This window comes from Gavia stellata, chromosome 23 (assembly GCF_030936135.1).
Source record: "Gavia stellata isolate bGavSte3 chromosome 23, bGavSte3.hap2, whole genome shotgun sequence".
Classification (NCBI taxonomy): Eukaryota; Metazoa; Chordata; class Aves; order Gaviiformes; family Gaviidae; genus Gavia; species Gavia stellata.
In genome coordinates, this window is record NC_082616.1 from 11,411,026 (window position 1) to 11,430,757 (window position 19,732).

At 41.9% G+C, this 19,732-nt stretch overlaps 2 protein-coding genes across 10 annotated transcripts in view; one reads left to right on the forward strand and one right to left on the reverse strand.

The window, feature by feature from the left end:
- The window catches only part of RTN4 (reticulon 4), a 47,501-nt gene extending 36,379 nt beyond the window's left edge, over nt 1–11,122 (forward strand). For all 5 annotated transcript variants that reach the window (XM_059828439.1, XM_059828437.1, XM_059828438.1 and 2 more), the window contains 5 exons: nt 1,728–1,866; nt 7,766–7,835; nt 8,516–8,562; nt 9,542–9,600; nt 10,044–11,122. In XM_059828439.1, coding sequence (XP_059684422.1) covers nt 1,728–1,866; nt 7,766–7,835; nt 8,516–8,562; nt 9,542–9,600; nt 10,044–10,086 — 358 coding nt within the window. In that variant the 3' untranslated portion in view covers nt 10,087–11,122. The remainder of the gene's footprint in view (nt 1–1,727; nt 1,867–7,765; nt 7,836–8,515; nt 8,563–9,541; nt 9,601–10,043) is intronic.
- Nucleotides 11,123–13,611: 2,489 nt separating this feature from the next.
- Nucleotides 13,612–19,732, reverse strand: part of EML6 (EMAP like 6) — a 115,088-nt gene continuing 108,967 nt past the window's right edge. For 4 of the 5 annotated variants that reach the window (XM_059828432.1, XM_059828434.1, XM_059828435.1 and 1 more), the window contains 6 exons: nt 18,841–19,013; nt 18,092–18,254; nt 17,240–17,343; nt 15,972–16,125; nt 15,484–15,584; nt 13,612–14,071 (listed from right to left, as the gene is read on the reverse strand). In XM_059828432.1, coding sequence (XP_059684415.1) covers nt 14,047–14,071; nt 15,484–15,584; nt 15,972–16,125; nt 17,240–17,343; nt 18,092–18,254; nt 18,841–19,013 — 720 coding nt within the window. In that variant the 3' untranslated portion in view covers nt 13,612–14,046. Of the gene's footprint in view, nt 14,072–15,483; nt 15,585–15,971; nt 16,126–17,239; nt 17,344–18,091; nt 18,255–18,840; nt 19,058–19,732 lie in introns of all 5 variants that reach the window. The other variant, XM_059828433.1, reaches the window with a different exon arrangement.

The following is a 19,732-nucleotide window of genomic DNA, read 5'->3' on the forward strand; positions in this document are numbered from 1 at the left end:
GTGGCTCATTTACCCGGTGGAAGCCAATCTGTGCCTAAAACAGCCGTGGGACAAAACTCTGGGAAAAAAGGAGTATTTGCTCTCAAGCTTAGATCTGATATAAAAATTACACCTGAACAATTGGCAACAACATTCAGGATAGCAGTATGAAGTACATATCTTTTGTAAACTTAGTTTTTTGGTTTTGGTTTTTTTTTTAACCATCAAGGCCTTGTATGGCCCTCCTTATTCACCCTCATTAGGGTGAGTAATTCCCAGCTGAAATCCAGTTTGCTCTGTCTACCCAGTAGTGCTGTTCAGTATCCAAACAGCATTTCCAAGTTTACCAGTTAAGTTCGTTCTTAGGAAGAACAAGCAAAACTTGTTCTGCCTATGCTCTTTCTGCAGTTTATTTCTAAAAATACTGGTATTTATAAGAAGCTTCCAGACATTCTTGTCCAACGTACCTGGTTGCTTACTTTTTATCTGTATAGTTTCATCTACAAGAAGAATATTTTTACTTGAATTTAGTTTGACAGTGAAGAGCATATCCATAAGATCAGTTTAATTTTTGATTGAGGTACTGAATATCGTGCTGATGAGTTGAGAAGGGTGTGTAGATTCAAGCCAAGTGTGGATAGCAGAATGTAGCCTTGAAATGGCCGCCCTCTGTAGTTACCGTTTAAAGTATTTTAATTTGTTTTGGACTTGCCACAAGGCCATGTTTAGCTTTGCCTTAAATGACATACATAGGAGCCTCCACTGTGCGGTTTTTATTTTTAAAAAAAATCAAACAAAACCACCCCGAAGCAGAATCTCTCCCTAAACGAAAGTAAAAGTTTAACAACTGTAGTAACTGTAAAATGTGTGCCCTGTTACAGATGCACATGCTCCAACATGCAAATCAGATGAATTATTTAAAGAGTCTTAAATAGCCACAGCCACTGCAATTACAGATAAAAGTCGCAGTGTAGTGGAAAGAACACTTAACCAGATAGGAGCTTCTATCTTTCTGTTAAAACAACTGCTGTCACTAACTGTAAGAAATTTTTTAAGCACATGATGAAAAACTTGCTCGTTTTACCATGCCTCAGTGTGTTTGTTACAACTTAATGGTAACCTCAGAAGTGCCTTCCAGCGGTATGAATGGATATGTTGCTTTTGTAGCATTTTTTCTGTTTGAGAAATGTAGGAATCTCATAGAATATTAGGCCGCCTAGTACAATAGCAAAAACAGAGAATGACCCACAGCCCCCACAGCCTGTCTGTCTCATTTTTTTAAATACACGTTGACTTTATTAGTGTACTAGATTACAGCATATGCTGGGGGGCAGGAAGAGACTTCATAGACCAAGCAGCATATGGGTCAGTGGTGCTGGACACCGTTTTGGCTGCTCGCTAGCCTCGTCTGTTCACACACGTATGTTAGCTGCCTCACCTTTTTTGCCTAGTCCAGGTAAGACTCTGTGTGTGACTTAGTAGATGCACTAGCGCAACGCAGCAGTAAGAAGGAAACTTTTTTTTCTTCTGAGCGGTTGTGGGGTTTTTTTTGAAGTTCACTTTTACCTTCTAAGAATAACTTAGGTTCGTTCTGTTCGATCCTTTTAGCATTCCTCAGATGGTGAGGTTTTTCTCTTTATAATGTAAAAAAAGAATGTATGTTGATACTGTATATATAACATATAACGTGTTGATACTATTTGGCAGCACTCTTACAGTAAAGTTTCATAAGCTCTTCTTTCTTGCAGGGCTTACTTGGAGTCCGATGTAGCTGTGTCTGAAGAGCTTATTCAGAAATACAGTAATGTTGTGCTTGGTCACATTAATGGCACAGTCAAAGAGCTGAGACGCCTCTTCCTAGTCGATGACTTAGTTGATTCTCTGAAGGTAAGTTTACTTCAGCTGTAGATACAGCAGCCTTGTGTAAACAGATTCCTTGCTGACCTAGGTTAGCGAAGCCCACTAGTCCTTACAAACATGAATGAACAATAGCATCTTTGGCTCCGTATAAGTAAATACTGAGTTTTAGTTTGCTTGTTGGAAGTACTAAGACTTTTTGTTTTTCAAGTAGTACAGCTTTCTGTTAGCCACACTGAGTTGAATACAAAGTGCTTCGTGCAGTAATAGAGTGGATAACTTTATCTGTACTTTATTTTGACAGTACAGTAAAAATGAATGGAAAACTGAAATAAACTCTGGCTGCATGCAGTTCAGCTGTTACACCTCCTCGCTGGTGCTTAACAGCAGAAATCTTTGAAGAAAACAAGACACTGCTCCAATCTGGGCATTCAGAATGTGTCACTAACATAGATCTCTCCCTCTTGAAAATCTGTGGTTTGGGCTAGATGGGCAGAGTCTAGTTTTGTTTTTCTGTTTGTTTCTGTACTGAGACAGCACGTGGTTAGCGTACGGTTACTTGCCTTAAACGGTAGGTGTTCTTGTGTCCACTTTTTTGCGGGAAGAGTGGGGACTGAGTGATGCCCTTGTTTTACTAGGAAGGTGGACACCAGTTTCAGTCCCTGGATTTGGGTGTGAATTAGCTGTTTCTTTTAGCAATGCAAATTACTGAAATGGGTTTTGCAAGTTACTCTACCTCAAGCGTGCAATACTGCCTAACAGGTATCTTAACTATGTCCAAGTAGTATTTAATGGGATTTACTGAAGGTGGCAGAGCAAAACTGACAGTAAAGAATAATAATAAAAACAAAACAAAAACAAACAAAAAAAACCTGGCTGAAAACCCTTGGGTTTTGTTCTGTGAGAATTATATTCTCTTCTTTCAAGCTAATTGCCTTTCTTTGTTTCTCAAACAATTGTTTCCTTTACTGAGTACAACGTGTTGTCCATTCCTTTTTCTGTTTGCTTAATCATCTTGAAATAAAGTTGCATTCATCCTCCAGTAAATCCCTTAGTGCTTTGTAAAGTCCTTTGAGTTGTTGTCAGGTTGGGGGAAGGGTTTCTAGTGAAACTTGGAGAAAAATGGGAAGGCTTTAAAAGTGTGTTACATCTATGGAATAGAAATCAGAGGCAGATCTCAGGATCTTACCCAGAGTTTCTCATTATGCTCTGACTTAAACACAATGAAGAGTTTGTGCCGGAGATGTTGCGGCTGATGTGCACGTCTCCTGCAGCAAAAGGCCTTTCCCTCTGCACAAAGGAAAGATTATAAGGCTTTCGAGTTGTTACCTGGGGTCTGCTGCTTGTTGCAAAGATTCGTTTTCTCAGAAGGGAAAGAGGAGATGGGGTATTAGACCGGGAATTTGTGTAGTAATCTTCCTGCTCCTAAAAGGTTGTGCAGTAAAAGTATTTTTATGAGATGGCTGTGCATTCTTATTTTCTGGTCGTTTTTCTGGACGATTGATACTGCTGCAATCATTTTATGGCAAAATGGCTTAAATAAGGCCGTTCTTGTCAGTGCCTTGCCAGCGTTTCCACACAGGGATTGCATTTTGATGGCTAAATCCTCTTTCCACTGCCCATCAGTCCGGTCTGTAAGAAGCTGCATCTCGTCTTCATGCCTAGAGTGACTTAGGATTCATCTCTGCAACATCTCAAGGCCACAATCTTGACCAAAAGAATTACTGTTACATGGCTAGAACTGCATTTTGATAACTTAAACTTGGTGTGCGAGGGAGGAAAGGAACATATTCTTTGTTTGTTGTGTTTTTTAAGGGCATTGAGTTTCAGTGTTCAAAGAAAAGTTATTTTGCTTAAGTCGTGCAAACAACATCACAGAAAAACTTGTAGTCACGAGGTTGCTTGTATTTCTTTAATAATTAAGCCCTTTGTGATGTGTTCCTTCATCTGAGTTATAAGAATTTCCACACCATTTGTTTAGAGATCACAATCCCTTGCAGTAAAGGAAAAGGAAGCAGTGAACAGCCAACTGCTGTTTCAGTTAACACTGCTTTAAAAATTAGGCCTGTCAGAGGAATTATGTTAGAAGAAGAATTCATTCCAGTCAGAATGTCTTCAAGGCACTCTAACCACTTTTAAAATACTATGCTATAGGAAAGACATGTTTATTCAGCTGAACTAATTCATTTCCCCGCTCTTCTTCTGACATTTAAAATGTTTTATGTAGGTTAATTAGTCTAATTTATGGTAGTTGGGAGCAACCCTTATATGAAACCAGTGAATGTCAGGACTTTTCACAAGCACAAGGTACTGATTTTGAAGAGTTTGTGCTTAAGGAGAACATTAAGATGCTGGAGTCTTATGTAATATAATGGCCCTGGTTTAAAAAAAATAAAAATATCTTGGCTCGTGTAGTTTAAACATCTTCACTATAGGAAGCAGCATGTTTGTGTATAATTAAATTTACAGAGCTTTAATGTAGAAAATGTCTGCAGGTCAGTTTATTGTGTATAATAGTTCTGGCTGTAAAATCTGTCTTGTTAAGATTTTTTTCTCTTTTATTAAACAATGCTTCAGTCATAGAAGTCTGAAAATGGACTCTAAATATTTATTCAGCACAAGGAGAAGTTCCTCACAACTCTTGAGGAGCAATTCCAGAGGAGCCCTTGCCAGAGAGTCCCAGGAGAAACTGCACTTTGTCCTGATAAACAGGGATCAGGCTACCCAGCTGCGCAATGGTAGCCGTGCTGACACTGGGGCACAGTTGCTTTCAATTTGTCATTGCTCAACTGGTGTTTTGAGAAGCAGAGCTCTTTGCTGTATTTGCACTATTTTGTAGTGAAGAAACTGATACGTGGGCATTTCTGTATTTGCCACTGAATTGCAGTATGCTTTGGGTACTGGGGGGTCATTAATCATTGGAATGAGGTAGGCAAAAAACTCAATTCAGTCCATCAGATAGACTGGGTTTTTTACTGGTTTACACATCACTGTAACGTTCAGGCTGAGCTTGGGCCTTATGTGTTCATTCTGGCCGGAGTGTGTGGAAAGAGCAGTATTATCTTTGTAGGTCAATCCTGCGTTGCCTTCTGCTTTGTTCTGTCCTAGAGCCTGAAGCGTTTAGACGTGTTTCAGGTAAGCCTTTTTGCATTTGTAAGGTTCTCGGAGTTTGTCTCACTTCTAGGGGAAAAAAAATAGAGACCAATACATAAATGTGGGATTGAGATCAACTCCGCTTAATCCCAGGAATGTTGTTTTAACTTTCAGAAGTGTGTGAAGAGAGAAGGTGGTGTGGCAGGGGAGTTCAGAGGTTTTGGCTGAACTTCGTTTGCTTTGGTAGCCTCAGCTTTCAAAATCACTGCCCCTTACTGACGCGGCACAGGGGGGGTGGTCTCGCTGTGGTCAGTGGTTCCCTCTCCCGCCCAGTATGAATACGTGAAGTGGATTAAAAACTGCACATGCAACACAGGTTGTCGTTAGACCCTGATGCTCCTTTAGACAGACTTTAGGAGAGGCAAAGCCTGTGTCATTCAAATGTTAACTCCTGGGTTTTGATCTTTCTGGGGCCATAAAGTCAATGCTCACTAAATAGGATTGGATAGTTCTGATAATCGTTGGACTTTGGGATTGATTCATCTCTCTTACCCCTCTGCTTACATTAACTCACATTTTCTGCCTGGGTCATAGTCTTCAGCAATATTACTAAGTGTTCACCTGACCGGGGTGGTGCTTAGCTTTGGCAATTGTGTTCCTGCAGAGGAGATCTTGGATAGCTGTCAGGGTGCTTTGCTGTGAGTGCTTGAATCTGGCATATTTAGTTTACTGAACGCACAGCCTGCAAGGGGATCATTCTGAATGATCACAAACTTGGGCTCTTCTTGCTGTAGTAAAAGTTGTCGACTTTCCTCCCTTTGCTGGGGAGGGGGACGTGCTGCATGTACAGACTTGCCCTGAAAGGAAAGTACTTGCTCCATTAAAATGTCTTGTGCAAAGAGGCAGGCAGCCAGCTCTCACCCTGGCATTGCAGAGAGCAGAACTGGGCCAAGGTTTGAATGAATCATGAGGGAGTTTAGAGAAATCGGCTTTATTTTTCTTGATAAACCTGCCAAAATCCTTCAGTGGGAATGCAGTTGATGGCAATATTGCAGCCTTGTCTGAGGGTTAACTTTGTGCCTCTAGTCCTGCTTGCGTCACATCTAGAAAGGACTGACAGAAAAAGAACTGCATCATTTGCAGTTCATCTTACTGCATTTTGGATGGGATCAGCTCTGAATGAAGCTCTTTAAGCAAACTTCATTTCAGTACAGAGATCGTGCAATTAGGCTTGCATCGATTGTCATGCCCCTGTCTTTACTGTTGGCTGTTGATTTTGTTTGGTTTGGGTATTTTGGATCTTACGTATCCAAACATCCGTTTTCAGCTTGTCGTAACTTCAGAGTAACTCAGCTGCGGGCTAGATCCTTGCCCACACCCACAGTCCTCCAACATCCATTTTTTTTCTTTCCAGTGCTTTGTACCCAGGTTTTCCTTGTGCGTATCTCCTGCTTATCAGAGTGCTTCACCTTCGGTTCTTAACTCTGCCCAGGTCTTCTCTCCCTGATGGCAGCAGCACCCTCCACGCCACGTCTGTCCGGCTGTTCAGTGTTTTGCAGTGTCTCGCACGGAAAATAACCAGATGTGCTTAATTGTTGAAAGGGCTGGGGGTCTCGTCTGTGCGCTGCACAACGCAAAGTGTACTTCAGTGCTTAGCAGGAAATAGGCGCTGGTAAATCCACTACATCTGACATCCAGATCCTGGCTTCTGCTCAGTTCCTTATGGGCTGTGCAACACTAGAAGAAAGCGGCTGATTTTCCTTGGGGAGGAATCCTACACAGAAATAGAGCTGGCAGCCTTCGGCCCCCTCCCACCCTGGTATAGGTCAGAGGTGTGCTTGGGACACTCTCCACCTGGCAGAAAGCTGAGGGGCTTGAACTTCTGCAGATCTTTGTGTAAAGCCGGTGAAGCGGAGCGGAGCCTGTTTGCGACAGGGAGCTGTACAAGTGCAGTCAGCAGGGTGGCGGCAGGGGAGGAACAGTGTCTGGGTGCGAGTGAGGGGCTGGGACAGGAAGCCAGAAATGGCAGCAGTGTGAGGGTTTAGGTGTCTGTTAACAGAAAGGATGTCTTTGCGCCTGAATTTGTCACTGACTTAGAGCCAGCTTCCGTTTTATGGCACTGTTGACTCCTCTCTTTCCTGAATTTTTTCGTAGCCAAAGCTCCTGTGTTTTTCTAAGGAAAGAATGTCAGTTAAGCCAACCTTGCCACGTTACCTTCCAGACAGGTTTTCTTCCCCTGATGTGACAGAAACCTCTGCCTAGTCTAGTCACTGATAATCGTTGAGACCTTTGCTGAGCCGAAGAGTGATTGTGGTAGTTCGGTGCTGCCGTTTGCACTGCAGCCCCGGAGTGGATGCGCTCGTACGTTGGCTGCTGGGCCACACAAACAAATGACCCGCTTTCCTTCTGGCTCTGTCACCGAGGGCCATGTCATGCGCCAGCCCTTTAACCTCTCACTTGCCTGTCTTTTTCTGTCTGTTTGAAGGGTGGGAGGCAGGAACTGTGGTTGCCCATCGTTACGAAACGCAGGACTGGAAGTGCTGTGTAAATGCAGAGGGCGTTGAGCAGCCGCCGAGCACTACCAGCTTCTGGTCACTGCTGACCTGGGCTGAATTCAGCCCGATGACCTAGACGCAAGAGGCCACGTATCCTATTACTGAACCCTTCAGCCATCTTGTCACTCATCTATAATTACATGAGACGTACAAGGGTGAAGTGGAGTTTGGGGCATTTTAGTTTCATATGTGTGTTTAGAGAAGTTCTCTCACTGCTCTAACTGGTATATTCTGGTAAGACAGACTTGGGGGTCTGACATGCTTTTTTTTTTCCTTTTTAGTTTGCAGTGTTGATGTGGGTTTTCACTTACGTTGGTGCCTTGTTTAATGGTCTGACATTACTGATTCTGGGTAAGTGTTTTAAATTGTGTTAAATACCTGGCATACAAAATAACCCTGGAAAAGCTCTGAAGTTTGCTCAGTACTGTGAGGCTATTCCTGTGTTCTTGAGAGTGTAGCAAGATGATATAGTTGTGTGTCCTTTTTTCTAGGACATTGATAACACTGCAGAATGGATCATTTTGAATTGCAGTGTTTGAATTCCCTGAGACTGCTGATTTTCCAGACTTTGTATCATTTTAAAGCATGTCCTGTTGTGCTTGTCCCTGTCAGCGTTAGCCTCACTTGCGTATCATCGCTGTATTGTGACTTCGGAGGAGGTACAAAATTGGCTCTGGCCATGTCCCACTGCAGATAGTTTTATTTCTTGTGTCCCAGAGCAGGCTGGCTTCAGGTGTCAGAAGCCGACTGATGTTGGCTGAAGCCGAAGCATCCTTTTTGAATAATTTGCATAACCCACAGTGAAAAAGTGAACTGTGACCAAATGTGCTGTACTGTTAATGCGACCTGGAGAACAGCCCAGCTTCTCCTTAATAGGGATTATTTAAATTACTGGCCAACGATTTTTATATGTGGTTAGTTATTTCTTGTATCTTTTTGAAAGAAGTGTCAAGGTGTGAAAACTAGTCATTGTTGTACCTGAACACCATCCCTTTTGTCAGTATTTATAACTTTGTTGTGCTCTTTTCCAGCTTTGATTTCGCTCTTCAGTGTTCCTGTTATTTATGAGAGACATCAGGTGAGTGTTTAATACGATTCATTAAATGCTTCATAAAATTAGCTCTATTGAAGCAAAACCACAAGCAAATGCAACCAAAATTCATTTCAATCTTCTAAAATTTGTGTCATGAAGCCCTGTGGAATTTGTAGCCCTGGCAAAAACAGGAGGTGGGAGACGCCTGGCACAGTCCCGTGCTTCTCCTGTGGAGAGACTAATGTAAAAGAAAGAGGTAAGAAGGAGCCAAAATAAAACGCTCCTTCTGATTAAATTATAGCAGAGCTTGAGCAGGGACTGTCTTCAGCAGGTCATAGCGCAGGAGGGGGGAAGCCAGCTCTGGCTTAGCAGTTCCTTCTCCTCTTTCAAAAACAACGCTGCTTATGGAGGCCAGCCTGGGACTTAGGAAGGGGGGAAGGCACTGAGCAGATGGTGGAGCCTCGGGGCTCCTCTCCGAGCTCCTAGGAAAGAACAGAGTGCTCTGTGGTGAAAGGAAATCCTGTAGCCCTGAGGAAAGATGATGGACAATTTGTGTGGCTTAACCCAGGCTCCTCAATCCTCTTGCAGGCTGCTCTCCGAAGGCGTAAGCTGTTTAACGGGCCCAGCCCACCTAAGCAGCTTTCCTCCTCCCTGTTGCCCGGAGGAGGCAGAGGAGCCGACTGCCCTCACCAAGGGCCCTGGTTGTGTGCCCTCGCGTTGGGGCGGCCTTGAGAAGAGGTGGGGGGAAACACTAGTGACCGGCGTGATGGAACATGCAGAAGCCAGGGATGAATTTATTCGGGTACTGACCCGCTATTCCCTGCCCTTGTGTGTGTTCCTGGGGGCAAACAGAGCCGCGGGAGCTCTGGCATCAAACTGGGCAGTAAATGCGGTTGAACCCCTTCCTTCTGTCAGCTGTCTTTCGTGTAAAGCACATCTTGGTGCGGTGGGTACTCTGCCTTCTGGGCAGCAAAGTAACTGTTGGTAAGAGCTGGTCTGTAACATCTGTCATCTTCAATTTCAGGCCCAAATTGACCATTATTTGGGACTTGTGAACAAGAATGTCAAAGATGCGATGGCTAAGTGAGTTGTGTTTTGTTTTTTTTTTTAATTGCAGTTTATAAATAATGTTTACAGGTCTTTATACATGTGGTACTGTATAACAAATAAATGCATTACATGCACTAGTCCTGGGAGGAGAAAGAAGTAAGTCAATCCTTTGTTGGAATTTGGAATGGTTGTGAAATTAGCTCCTTTCTTGCTGTTGTTAAGTTAATCCTGTATTATGTCTAATAGCAATCTGTGTATTGGAAACCATTAGTGAAACCTGAGGCCCTCAGCAGTTGTAATTAAGGGATGAATGAAGAAGAATTTAGCAGTTTCATTGGTTTCTGAGTGTAATAGTTTTGTGCTGCTGTGATAATTATCTTCACCTGTTGCTCTTTTTAAGACTGTGTTTACACCTACTTTTCTTGTTCGTTACTCAAATGCTGTTCTTTCTTTTTCCTCTCCTGTTCCTCTTGCAGGATCCAAGCCAAGATCCCTGGGTTGAAGCGCAAAACTGAGTAAAAAGCCTGAAGCAACTTATCGATAGGAAGTTCATCTTTTAAGGGGGAAAAATACTCATTTGGATTTACATGGGGAGGGTCAGGGAATAGCAAACCCCTTGACATTGCAGTGCAATTTCACAGATCTTTATTTTTAGCAACGCAGTGTTTGAGGAGAAGTAACTGTTTTGACTGCCATGTGTTTCATCATCTTAAGTATTGTAAGCTGCTATGTATGGATCTAAAACTAATCATCTTTCTTTATCCTGTGTGCAGCACTGGCTAATACAAAAGATTTGAGAACGCTGTACATTTTGCTTCATCAGAGGTAGTCCCTGCTGCGTTCCAGAAGAGGTAGTGCAGGTGGAGCGGAGGATAACACTTCCCAGTTTGTGCACTGTGTATGGTCTGTGTAGATTGATGCAGATTTTCTAAAATGAGATGTTTTAGAAGAATATACCATTTTAGCAAGTTTTGAAAAATCTTGCCTTTTTGGTATGAGTATAGCTGTATTGTGATTTTATTGTTTTATCAATTGCCAATATATATATATATATGTGTTTCACAAAGCTTAGATCTTTCAGCTGCTCCACAGTGCTTCATACTTCAGAGAATTGACTGATTTCTGGACTAGCTCCATAGTACACAAGCTTGAAAAACTAAAATGTCTCTGTAAACACTAGCATCTGTTTAAAAAACAAAAGCGAAATGAACAAAGGAACCTCCACATATATTAAGAAAAAGTTACAGCATACACCTTGTTGCGCAAACATACAGTAGTTGATTTTGAGCAAATAATCCTACAGTCTCTCAAACTCTGATCATCTGTGGACCGAATATCTAATGCTGCAAATGTCGTTTGGAAACCTAGAACCTTGTTATGCAAGAAATGATAAATGAAAAATTTATACACTTGCAGTTTAAGCTGTATTGAACTAAGTCTGTGGAATGCCTTGTGAAATGTAAAAAAAAAAAAAAAAAAAAAAAACAACAAAAAAACCCACAAAAACCCCCCACCAAAACAAAAAAGCAAAAAAAAAAAACCACCCCAACCCCAAGTATCAATAAAGCTTATAGACATAAAATAATATCGGTATTTTGCTTTCTTGAGGCAAGTTTAATATATTTGTGTTTATTTTGTTTGTTTAATTTCATCGTGATTAAATATCCATTGTACATGGTGGTGGAAATAGTTTGTCAGACGTATAGCGATGTGAGTAGATGGATTTTTCATGATACCTTTTCTTCTCATATGTGCAGTGTGAAGCAGTTTGTCCAGTTCCCGTTACAGAGTTGATGTCCAGTGTGGCTGTGTCGGCCGGCGAGGCTCAGGTCGGTGCCTAGTTAGTGTAGCGCAGATCCTTGCCGGCAGCGAGGAGGCCTCCATGCCGAATACTGAGGGCCCCCGTTGTCACCACTGCCAGCTGCGCCGACAGCTCCGTGCCACGGGGGGTGACACTGTCAGACACCACTAAAGTGTTGTGAGTTGGTATTGAAAATGGTGAAAGATGAGTTTTTAGATTCTGCTAAAGAAAGTGAAGCTCCTTGGTTTCTTTAGTTTTTGAGACAATAATGTATGATGCCATAATCTAGTTTGAAGCAAGTCCCAGTAATCTTTTCAGATCAACTTGTTGAATCTGATTTAAGAGCTGGACATTGAAAACTTGTATCCAAATTTATTTGAGACGCATATTTTAAATTAATGGCATCTTGACCATTCAAAAATAAATCCATGCAGTAATATTTTAGTTTACAGTATAATACAGCATTACTTCTGAACATTTTATACATAAAGCCAAACCATATAAACATACAAATTTTAAGTGTTTTCCTGACAGACACTATTGCTTTGAGATATTTTTCACATCAGCATTTATTAATTCATTCTGTCACGCAACTGGTTTTATTTGGGATACAATCGGTGTGAAAGGAAGGCAAACATTATTACAACACAGGCAAAGAAGGTGCTCACTGACATCACCACCTAACATGATTACATTATTTGATCAAGAAGGTTTCTTTAAAAAAAAGACTGCATAGGGACTCTTATTGTGTATCTGACAAACTGATCTTCTGTATAGTAATATAAGGCATTAATAAATTCAGTTTTAAAAAAAGGTGATTCTTTGAGGTTGCTGAAGCACTTCCGTGTGTTAAATGTACTCCTCTAACTGGATATTCCTTGCATCCAACAGCTACCCTTTTTATGCAGTGGGCATCGGAAGTGGATTGGCAGGAAGTTTCCACAGTTCAAAATTATTTTTTTCCTGAACTGGGTCTAAAGCACTGCTTGTTTAACATTTCTTTTCAAAGACTAAATGTAAGTCTAAACGTTTTATTTTGGCCTTTATTTCTTTTGATTAACAAAGTCATCTTAACAGAAAGGTAATTTCAAAATATGGATGTTGTTCCATGCCAGAATTCTCAAAAATCAATTGTTTTGACATTGCCCACGTTTTCCGTTCCTTTTTAAACAGTTTCATTGGAAAAAGTTAAGTTTAACTTACTTACTTTTCTTTCTCCAATTCTACTGTCCCTGTAGTTTTTAGTTTTGACAAAATGTTCGTTAACAGGTGTTGAATGGCTTCACTTGCCTTTTGTGAACATCTGTTCGTGGGGTCCACTTCCAGTGGAGGCAACTCTCCTTTCATCTCAGCTGCCTGCTGCCCCACGATCCCCCAGCCCAGTCACAGACGAGGGGGCTGCACGGGGTGCAAGAGAAGCAGTGATGGGGAGAGGAGTCCAAATTGAGCAAAGATTACGCTTTTCTCGAGGATAGGTAAACTTTCTGGTATCAGTGATTTGTTTTCTGCTCAAAAGCAGCATGGGACTCGCTGCCTGCTGGAGGGTGCACACAGTCCCCACTAGCGAGGTACCGGGTGTTCCTGGATGTCTTCAGGAAGCCCCTCTAGAATGGGAAGAAAGGGAAATAGCGATTCTTGGAGGCTTTCAAACCCCTTCTTAAACACACTAGATGGCCACTGCCTATGGAAGTAGTTACCTATAAAGCACATTTTCCCACAAACGGGGAGAGCGCAGGAACACTTGGGGAGCAACTTCCTCCTTATTTGTGTTACAATTTCTTTAACCAAGTCTTTCCATGCTCTCTCTCCCCCTCTACTCACTGTTTGAGTTGTTAAGCTTCAAATTCTGGCTGCAGTCAAGCTACCATCACGAGCCAATTGTGAACAGCTTACCAAGAGGTGTAACGCCGTCAGGACTTAGCGCATAGCTTCTTGCTCTCAGAAACGTTCTGGAATTCACTTGTGAAGGTATTAAAAACCAAAGCAGAAACCAGGGATTAATGTAAGTACACAGCTGGAAAAGGTGTTAATGGTTAGCCCTCCTCTGTGTGAAAGTTATAGCACCGTATGTTGAAAGCAATAGGTGGGAGGCAAGACTGTAGCCCATACTACTGGAAAATTAGTCAAAGGCACTTCATGGATAGAAAATTTTGCCAAATATATTTAAAAATAAAATGGACTTAAAAAATGATACTTTGCTCCTTTGATTACTGAAAGCTGAAGTGTGAACCCCACCACGCTCATTAAAAGCTTGCAGTTTTACTCGGCGCACCAAATTTGAATTTTAAGCAGGTGTTGTACAAAACACCATTCCTTGAACAAATGTTCAAGCCATAAGTTTTGAAATTAGGCAAATTAAAGGGCCCGGCCTTTTCTCAGTGTGCTCCCTTTTCAGACACGGGTGGAATAACACAGTATTAGGCAAAAACAGCTTCGTGAGTGAACTGTTCATCACTTTGGCCTACCCAGGTTACAAAATGATTCCCTTTCAAACTTCAGCTTCCTTCTCAAGGATATTGGTCTTTCAAATGCAAGATCACATTCAGTAAATTCGTATGAGTAATCTGAAAAATGTGTAATCCATGCAGCATCGTATGGCAGGGGTAGAGGCATTCATGGCTGTCCAGTCCAGAGCAGTCACTTGGTGGTGGCAGTAACAGCAGCAAGAGCGTCTCCTTTCAAAGACATCGCCATACAAATACACTACAAAGAAAGTGAGAGCATAGTTATTTTTCTGAGTAAATTGATGACCACTTTCAGCATATCACACCAGGAGAGACAGGCTGTGTTAAATACATACATGGCTATAAACATACGTTAACCAGCAAGATGCCAGGTAAAGCAAGGTTAAGCCCTGGAGTTACTTGACAAACACCGGCACTCGAATGCACTTCTCCGGAGAGAGTTAAAGCATTGTAACTAACTAACTGACTAGTGCGTGTGTGTTTTAGTGAAGGGGTGGAGGTTGGGAATGCTATTATTTTACTCTGTATAGTTACACTTTGAATTAAGAAATCCTCATCATCACTATATTGTCAAAATTAAGGCAGTTGTTGATAAGCTTTTCTGAGTTTAACTTCTAGACTGCAGGTTGAGAACGGAGGTATATGCAGCCTTTGTTCGTACGCTGCTGCTTTTTGATCTGACAGTGCTTCCAGCTCTCCCACTGCACAACCCCTTTTCCAAAGAAAAACATTTTTTTCTGCCCTTTCTTTTTGTTTTTCCCCAAAAATGGAAAATGAAAACATCTATTTTGGGAGTGCTAAATTTGAAGAACAGCTCATCTCGTGCAATGGGAGGAGAGTTAAATTGACTGCAGGGTGTTGAACAGTTTTTGTTCCTCACCTTTCTGCTCCCTGTTTTGCTTGACAATAGTGTCCTCGCTGAGCAGTACTGGAAGCTCAAATAGACTTGGGGAGTGATCCCGTAGGAATCGCACATGTGCGCGCGTGCACACACACGTACACACAGGCTTTTTTTTTTTTTTTCCTAGGGAAAAATACCCACCAAAACCACCCAACACAAACTTAAGGCACCTTTTGAGAAGCCTCCTGTTATTTGAAATGTCTTTCTAAATCTGTCTATCCTTCTGTTCAGCCAGAATTCCTGTCCTACCCTTTGCTGGGCTATTCAGTTATTTTTGTGTGACTGACACCCCCGCCAGCTGTCTTTGTCTGATCTAAATGTTCCTCGGACACACTGTGGTCCCTGTGCCAGCAGCCGGGGCTCCTTCAGCTACTTCTTGGTGCTGAAAGTCTCAGAGGTCGCTGCTGGCCCACGCAGCAACAGGTAGGGCCTGCCTAGTCTGTTCTCTCACAGGGAGGAAGGCAAGCCAAGGAGCTACAAGCAGATGCCTTGTACTCTGCTGACACAGAAACCCACGTGCAAGATGTCTTACCCAGTAGAGATGAATGGCGGCAGGGGCAAATCCGGTGCAAGTGACCGTAAAATACAGCAATTCCAGAGTAAGAAAAACAAGCTAGATCTATCACGCATCAGCAGGCTTCAATGAATGCAGAGTGGGCCAAGAAAGGTGTTAAATGCGTTGCTGTGCGTTTGGCATAGAAGGGTACACACACAATTTTTGATCATCATAAAAATAAGCAAGCAGTTACCTGCAGTCATCTCCTCCTGTACTGATAACGTACTTGTCATCATGAGAAAAGCGTATGTTGGTGACATGTGCAGAGTGCCCAAAATACCGCTTGTGTTTGGCCTATTGGAAAAAGAACAGAAGTTCAGGAATTAGTACCGTAGTGTGGCTTTACAGTGACAAAGTTGTCTTGTGAGTCTAGACAAAAATCACATCCCCAGCAGTACTGGTGTCTTTGAGCCCGCAGTAATCCCAATTCAGCACCCGATTCTGTGCCTCACATCCTTCCCGCTGCGGTGGCTGGACGGTGGCTACCCTGTCACCTGCTCTCCTGGGGATGGCCATCCTGCTGCACAACTAACTCCCACGCTCCTGCAGCCAGCACTGCCTGGGAGCAGCCCAGAGATGACCTGTTGGACTGTGCCGTTCGGACACCTTAAAATCATATGCTAAGGAGTTTGAACATGGGGAAAAGCAAGCTGTTTAGATTAAAATAAAATATCCACTTACAAATTTTTCTGTGCATGGGAAATCAAACAGTTTCACCAGACCAAAGTCATCGCCTGTGACTATATTTAGGCCAGCATGGGTCACACATGCACAATTGACATCTGCTTTATCTGCATTTCGCGGCCAAATTCCAATGACTTCGTCTCCAAGAATGCTGTTCCAAAACCAAGTTAAAAAAAAGAGCATTAGACCATAGGGCTGACTTGCTGCTGCTCTCTCCCACAGCACAGGGAGGCAACACAGCCCGGTAATAAAAAATTGCCACCCTTAAAAGAAAGTCTTTTCCCTCTAAATCACTGCACCGAATGTGATCTCATCATGGAGAACATCACAAGACTGCATCTTTTTTGTGTGACTCTTGAACCATCTCTATCCATAAATCCGGAGGTTTATCTCCTCCCACAGTGGTTTTTGACAGCAGCGTTCTCTTCTTTTAGCCGTAAGTTCTTGAATGAGGGAATGCTTGTTTGGATGTGGAGTATTTCTTAAAATAGCTGTTCTTCCCTTAGTTTAAGTTCCTTTATAATCATTCCTATTTACCCACATGTAAACTGTCAGATGCGTCTGCCCCACTCCCACAACCTGTCAAGAGTCCTTAGAAATGAGTAATCTGGGCAGTTTTTTATGCTTGCTTGATAGCAGAGCAGTAAGAGTAGGAGGATTCTCACTTGCCTTCTCCCAAAAACCTGCCTGTTTTATCACCCACTGTTTACTGTCAGATCCATTTTTGGCCTGTTCCACTTTCTATGGTAAGAGCACAGCCATAGTTTTGTAATCGTGTTGGGAGGGTCCTATATGAATCCATGTCAGTAAATATATTTTAATGATACCCACAACTCCTTCCTTAATACAATCAGCTCGTGTTTCCATACCTCCTATGCTGCTTGTGTTTGCTGATGTGGGATAAGGTGGTGCCTACGCCAGCACGCCAATAAAAGCGAAGCTTTAAGTGGTACAGAGCCATGTGAGGGGCCACGCACCTCACTGTTGGGAAGCCTGGGACGAGTGGCAACAAGCTGCTGTGGATATATGACAGCCCGCCGTATTGCTATAAGAATAATTGCTACAGACACCAACCAGCTACAAACGTGTGTAAAAAAATAAGTGTGTGAGATAGAGCTTTGGGGAAGGGGAGTGTGTACGCTTTCTCTGGCAGATTTGCCAAGCCCTGGGGACATTTCATTACACAGTCTGATCCTGTGACATGACCTTCCTTCTGTATTACACCTGTCCCCAGTCAGGCAGAACTTCGTTCTTTCATTTTTTACCTTGTCCACGTGGCCCATGTGATCTTTTCTATTAATGCAGGGTCTGTTATTTGCTTTCCTAGTGGTACCTCGTGAACTTGACGCTTATAGGCACCCGTTGATACCTGAAAGTAGGAAAGGAAAAAGCTAGTAACCTTGCCATAACTAGATCATTTTCTTTCTTTATAAGATTTCCAGCAGTAATAGTCTTACCAGGTTTTACCAGGAAACAAATATCTAGGATAAAATTTCTCTTTTCCTAATCAGCTATAATTCATGATAGGCAATATGAAGTTCTAACAATGTTACAGGATGATAACTGAATGAGGTGTTCATATGCATGCTGCATAGCTGGTAGATTTCCTTTCAGTTATATACTCTGGTTTGTCTCAACCCAGTTTTACTAAATCAGAAAAATTTCAGAAGGAAACCTCACATATTAATTCATCTGTCATATGCATCCCATCCTAGGGAAAGGGAGGAGGACTGTTTCTATATTGAGATTATAATCCACAATTTCTTTCCCAGTGTCATACCCGTTCCCCTGGCAGGAGAGAATACTTTGCCTTTAGCACACTACTAATCTTGTAAGGGAACTGAGCTGCTACGTAGCAACTGAGTTGCTACGGTTGGAGATGCAGAACCCGGGGGAAGACCCGAGTATTTAGAAAGAGAAGACTTTCAGTAGAGCTCTGTGAATATCCTAGAGGCAATCCGAGTAACCTGGCCTACCTCAGAAGATTTAGGGGCACCCTGAAATTCTGAGTAACTTTGGAAAGCCTCCCTCACCCTTTCTTACCTCCATCTTGCTATTATGTCTTATAACAGGCAAGTCACAATAAATACAAACACACAGGGATCTACCAGACATACCTGAATGTATCTGCTGTCTGCAGAAAAATCCATCTGTATGACAAAACTTGCAATGTCTTTGCAGTAGCCTATTCGGTTTAGGGTTGTACCTTGAGTGAGGTCATAAAAATCTACAGTATGTTCTTGTGAACCCACTGCCAAAAACCTGTTATCTGGGCTGATCCTAGACAATAAAACACGGAATGGGGAGATAGTTCACTGTTTCTGTGCCAGATTTTCTTTTGCTTCTCATGTTAACACGCGCAAACAAATTTCTTTGACTGGAAAACGAGAAAAACCTTCTGTCAATAGCAAGATCGAATCCAAACCAAACGTTGCTTAATAGATGAGGAAGATTGAGGATATCGTATGCAGTAACTGATGTTAATATTGTACTCGCATAAAGCGCACAGCACATGTGCAGAGAAACACTCATCCTCTGTGAGAAAGCAACAGGAACTGCAATTTTAAAATTAACTATAATACTAATTCCCATAATCACAGCTCAACAGTGTACAAATTCCTAGCTATATTCAAGTGGATATAACTGAATTAATCACAGGAAAAAAAAAAAGTGTGGTATATAAGATATATAAGCTTTAGGTATACATAAAGCCACCAGTCAGCCAGTAAATGCATTTCATGATTTCATGCAGGTTTCAACAAATACAGAGTTAGAAAAAATCTGGAAATCAACTTGAAACTTGATGGACTTTTTCTTGAGTAAGGGCTGCGTATTTAGAGAACTTCAACTGACATTTCTGACATACCTGATATCCTGAATTGCCGACTTCCTGTCTCGCTTTTTGCCCCACACCTTAAGGCTGTTTACAAGTAAAATAACGAACTCGCCATTCTTCATGCCAATTGCAACCATTTCACCATCGGGACTGTATGCGGCACATCTTGCTGGATGACCTAGATTCACTTTGTTCAGCATTTTCTGTATTAACAAAAGCAATAGGCTCATACCTCCCCCGGAGAAAACTACCAAGAAAATGGAAAGCTTCCAAACACGAAGTACAGAAGTCACTTATTAAAACCAAATTGTGTATAGTTTCCTCTAAATATAAAACTGAAATTTCACATCAAAAATCACATCACACCAGGCATACATCACAAAACAGACTTCAAAATACAGATGTAATTCAGGTGGGATTTTCATGCTTGCATCTATCTTGTTGCAGGGTGACTTCAAGTTTTACACCAGGAAGAACACTATTTAGCAGAAAAGGCTGAAAAATCAACTTCCTATTTTGTTTGAAAGGTGATTTGGATAGCTTCTACAACTGCTGAGGAGGGTAGGTTTTTTCCATTTGATTTGCTATGTGAAAACGTACTAGAATACTCTTGCATTTTCACTTACCCAGTTGTACTGATAATATGTTCATTTTCCATATTTAAAATGATCCCTGTTAGCTCAGGAAACTACCTTTTGAAAGGTTTATGTAGGCTAGCATAAGCAGAAACGTTTTTGTTATTCTTTAAAATGTTTTATTTGTTATTTTTAAAAATAGTTGTTGTTATGCAATTTGACTTGGAAAAAAATCCTGAACTACACGTATGCAACATGATCGGTTCTGAAGAAAGGTTCTAAAAAGGAGGGAGCCATGCTTGCCAGTAAGGCAGGCTTATTGTCAGGGTCTGTGTATTAGTCGGTGA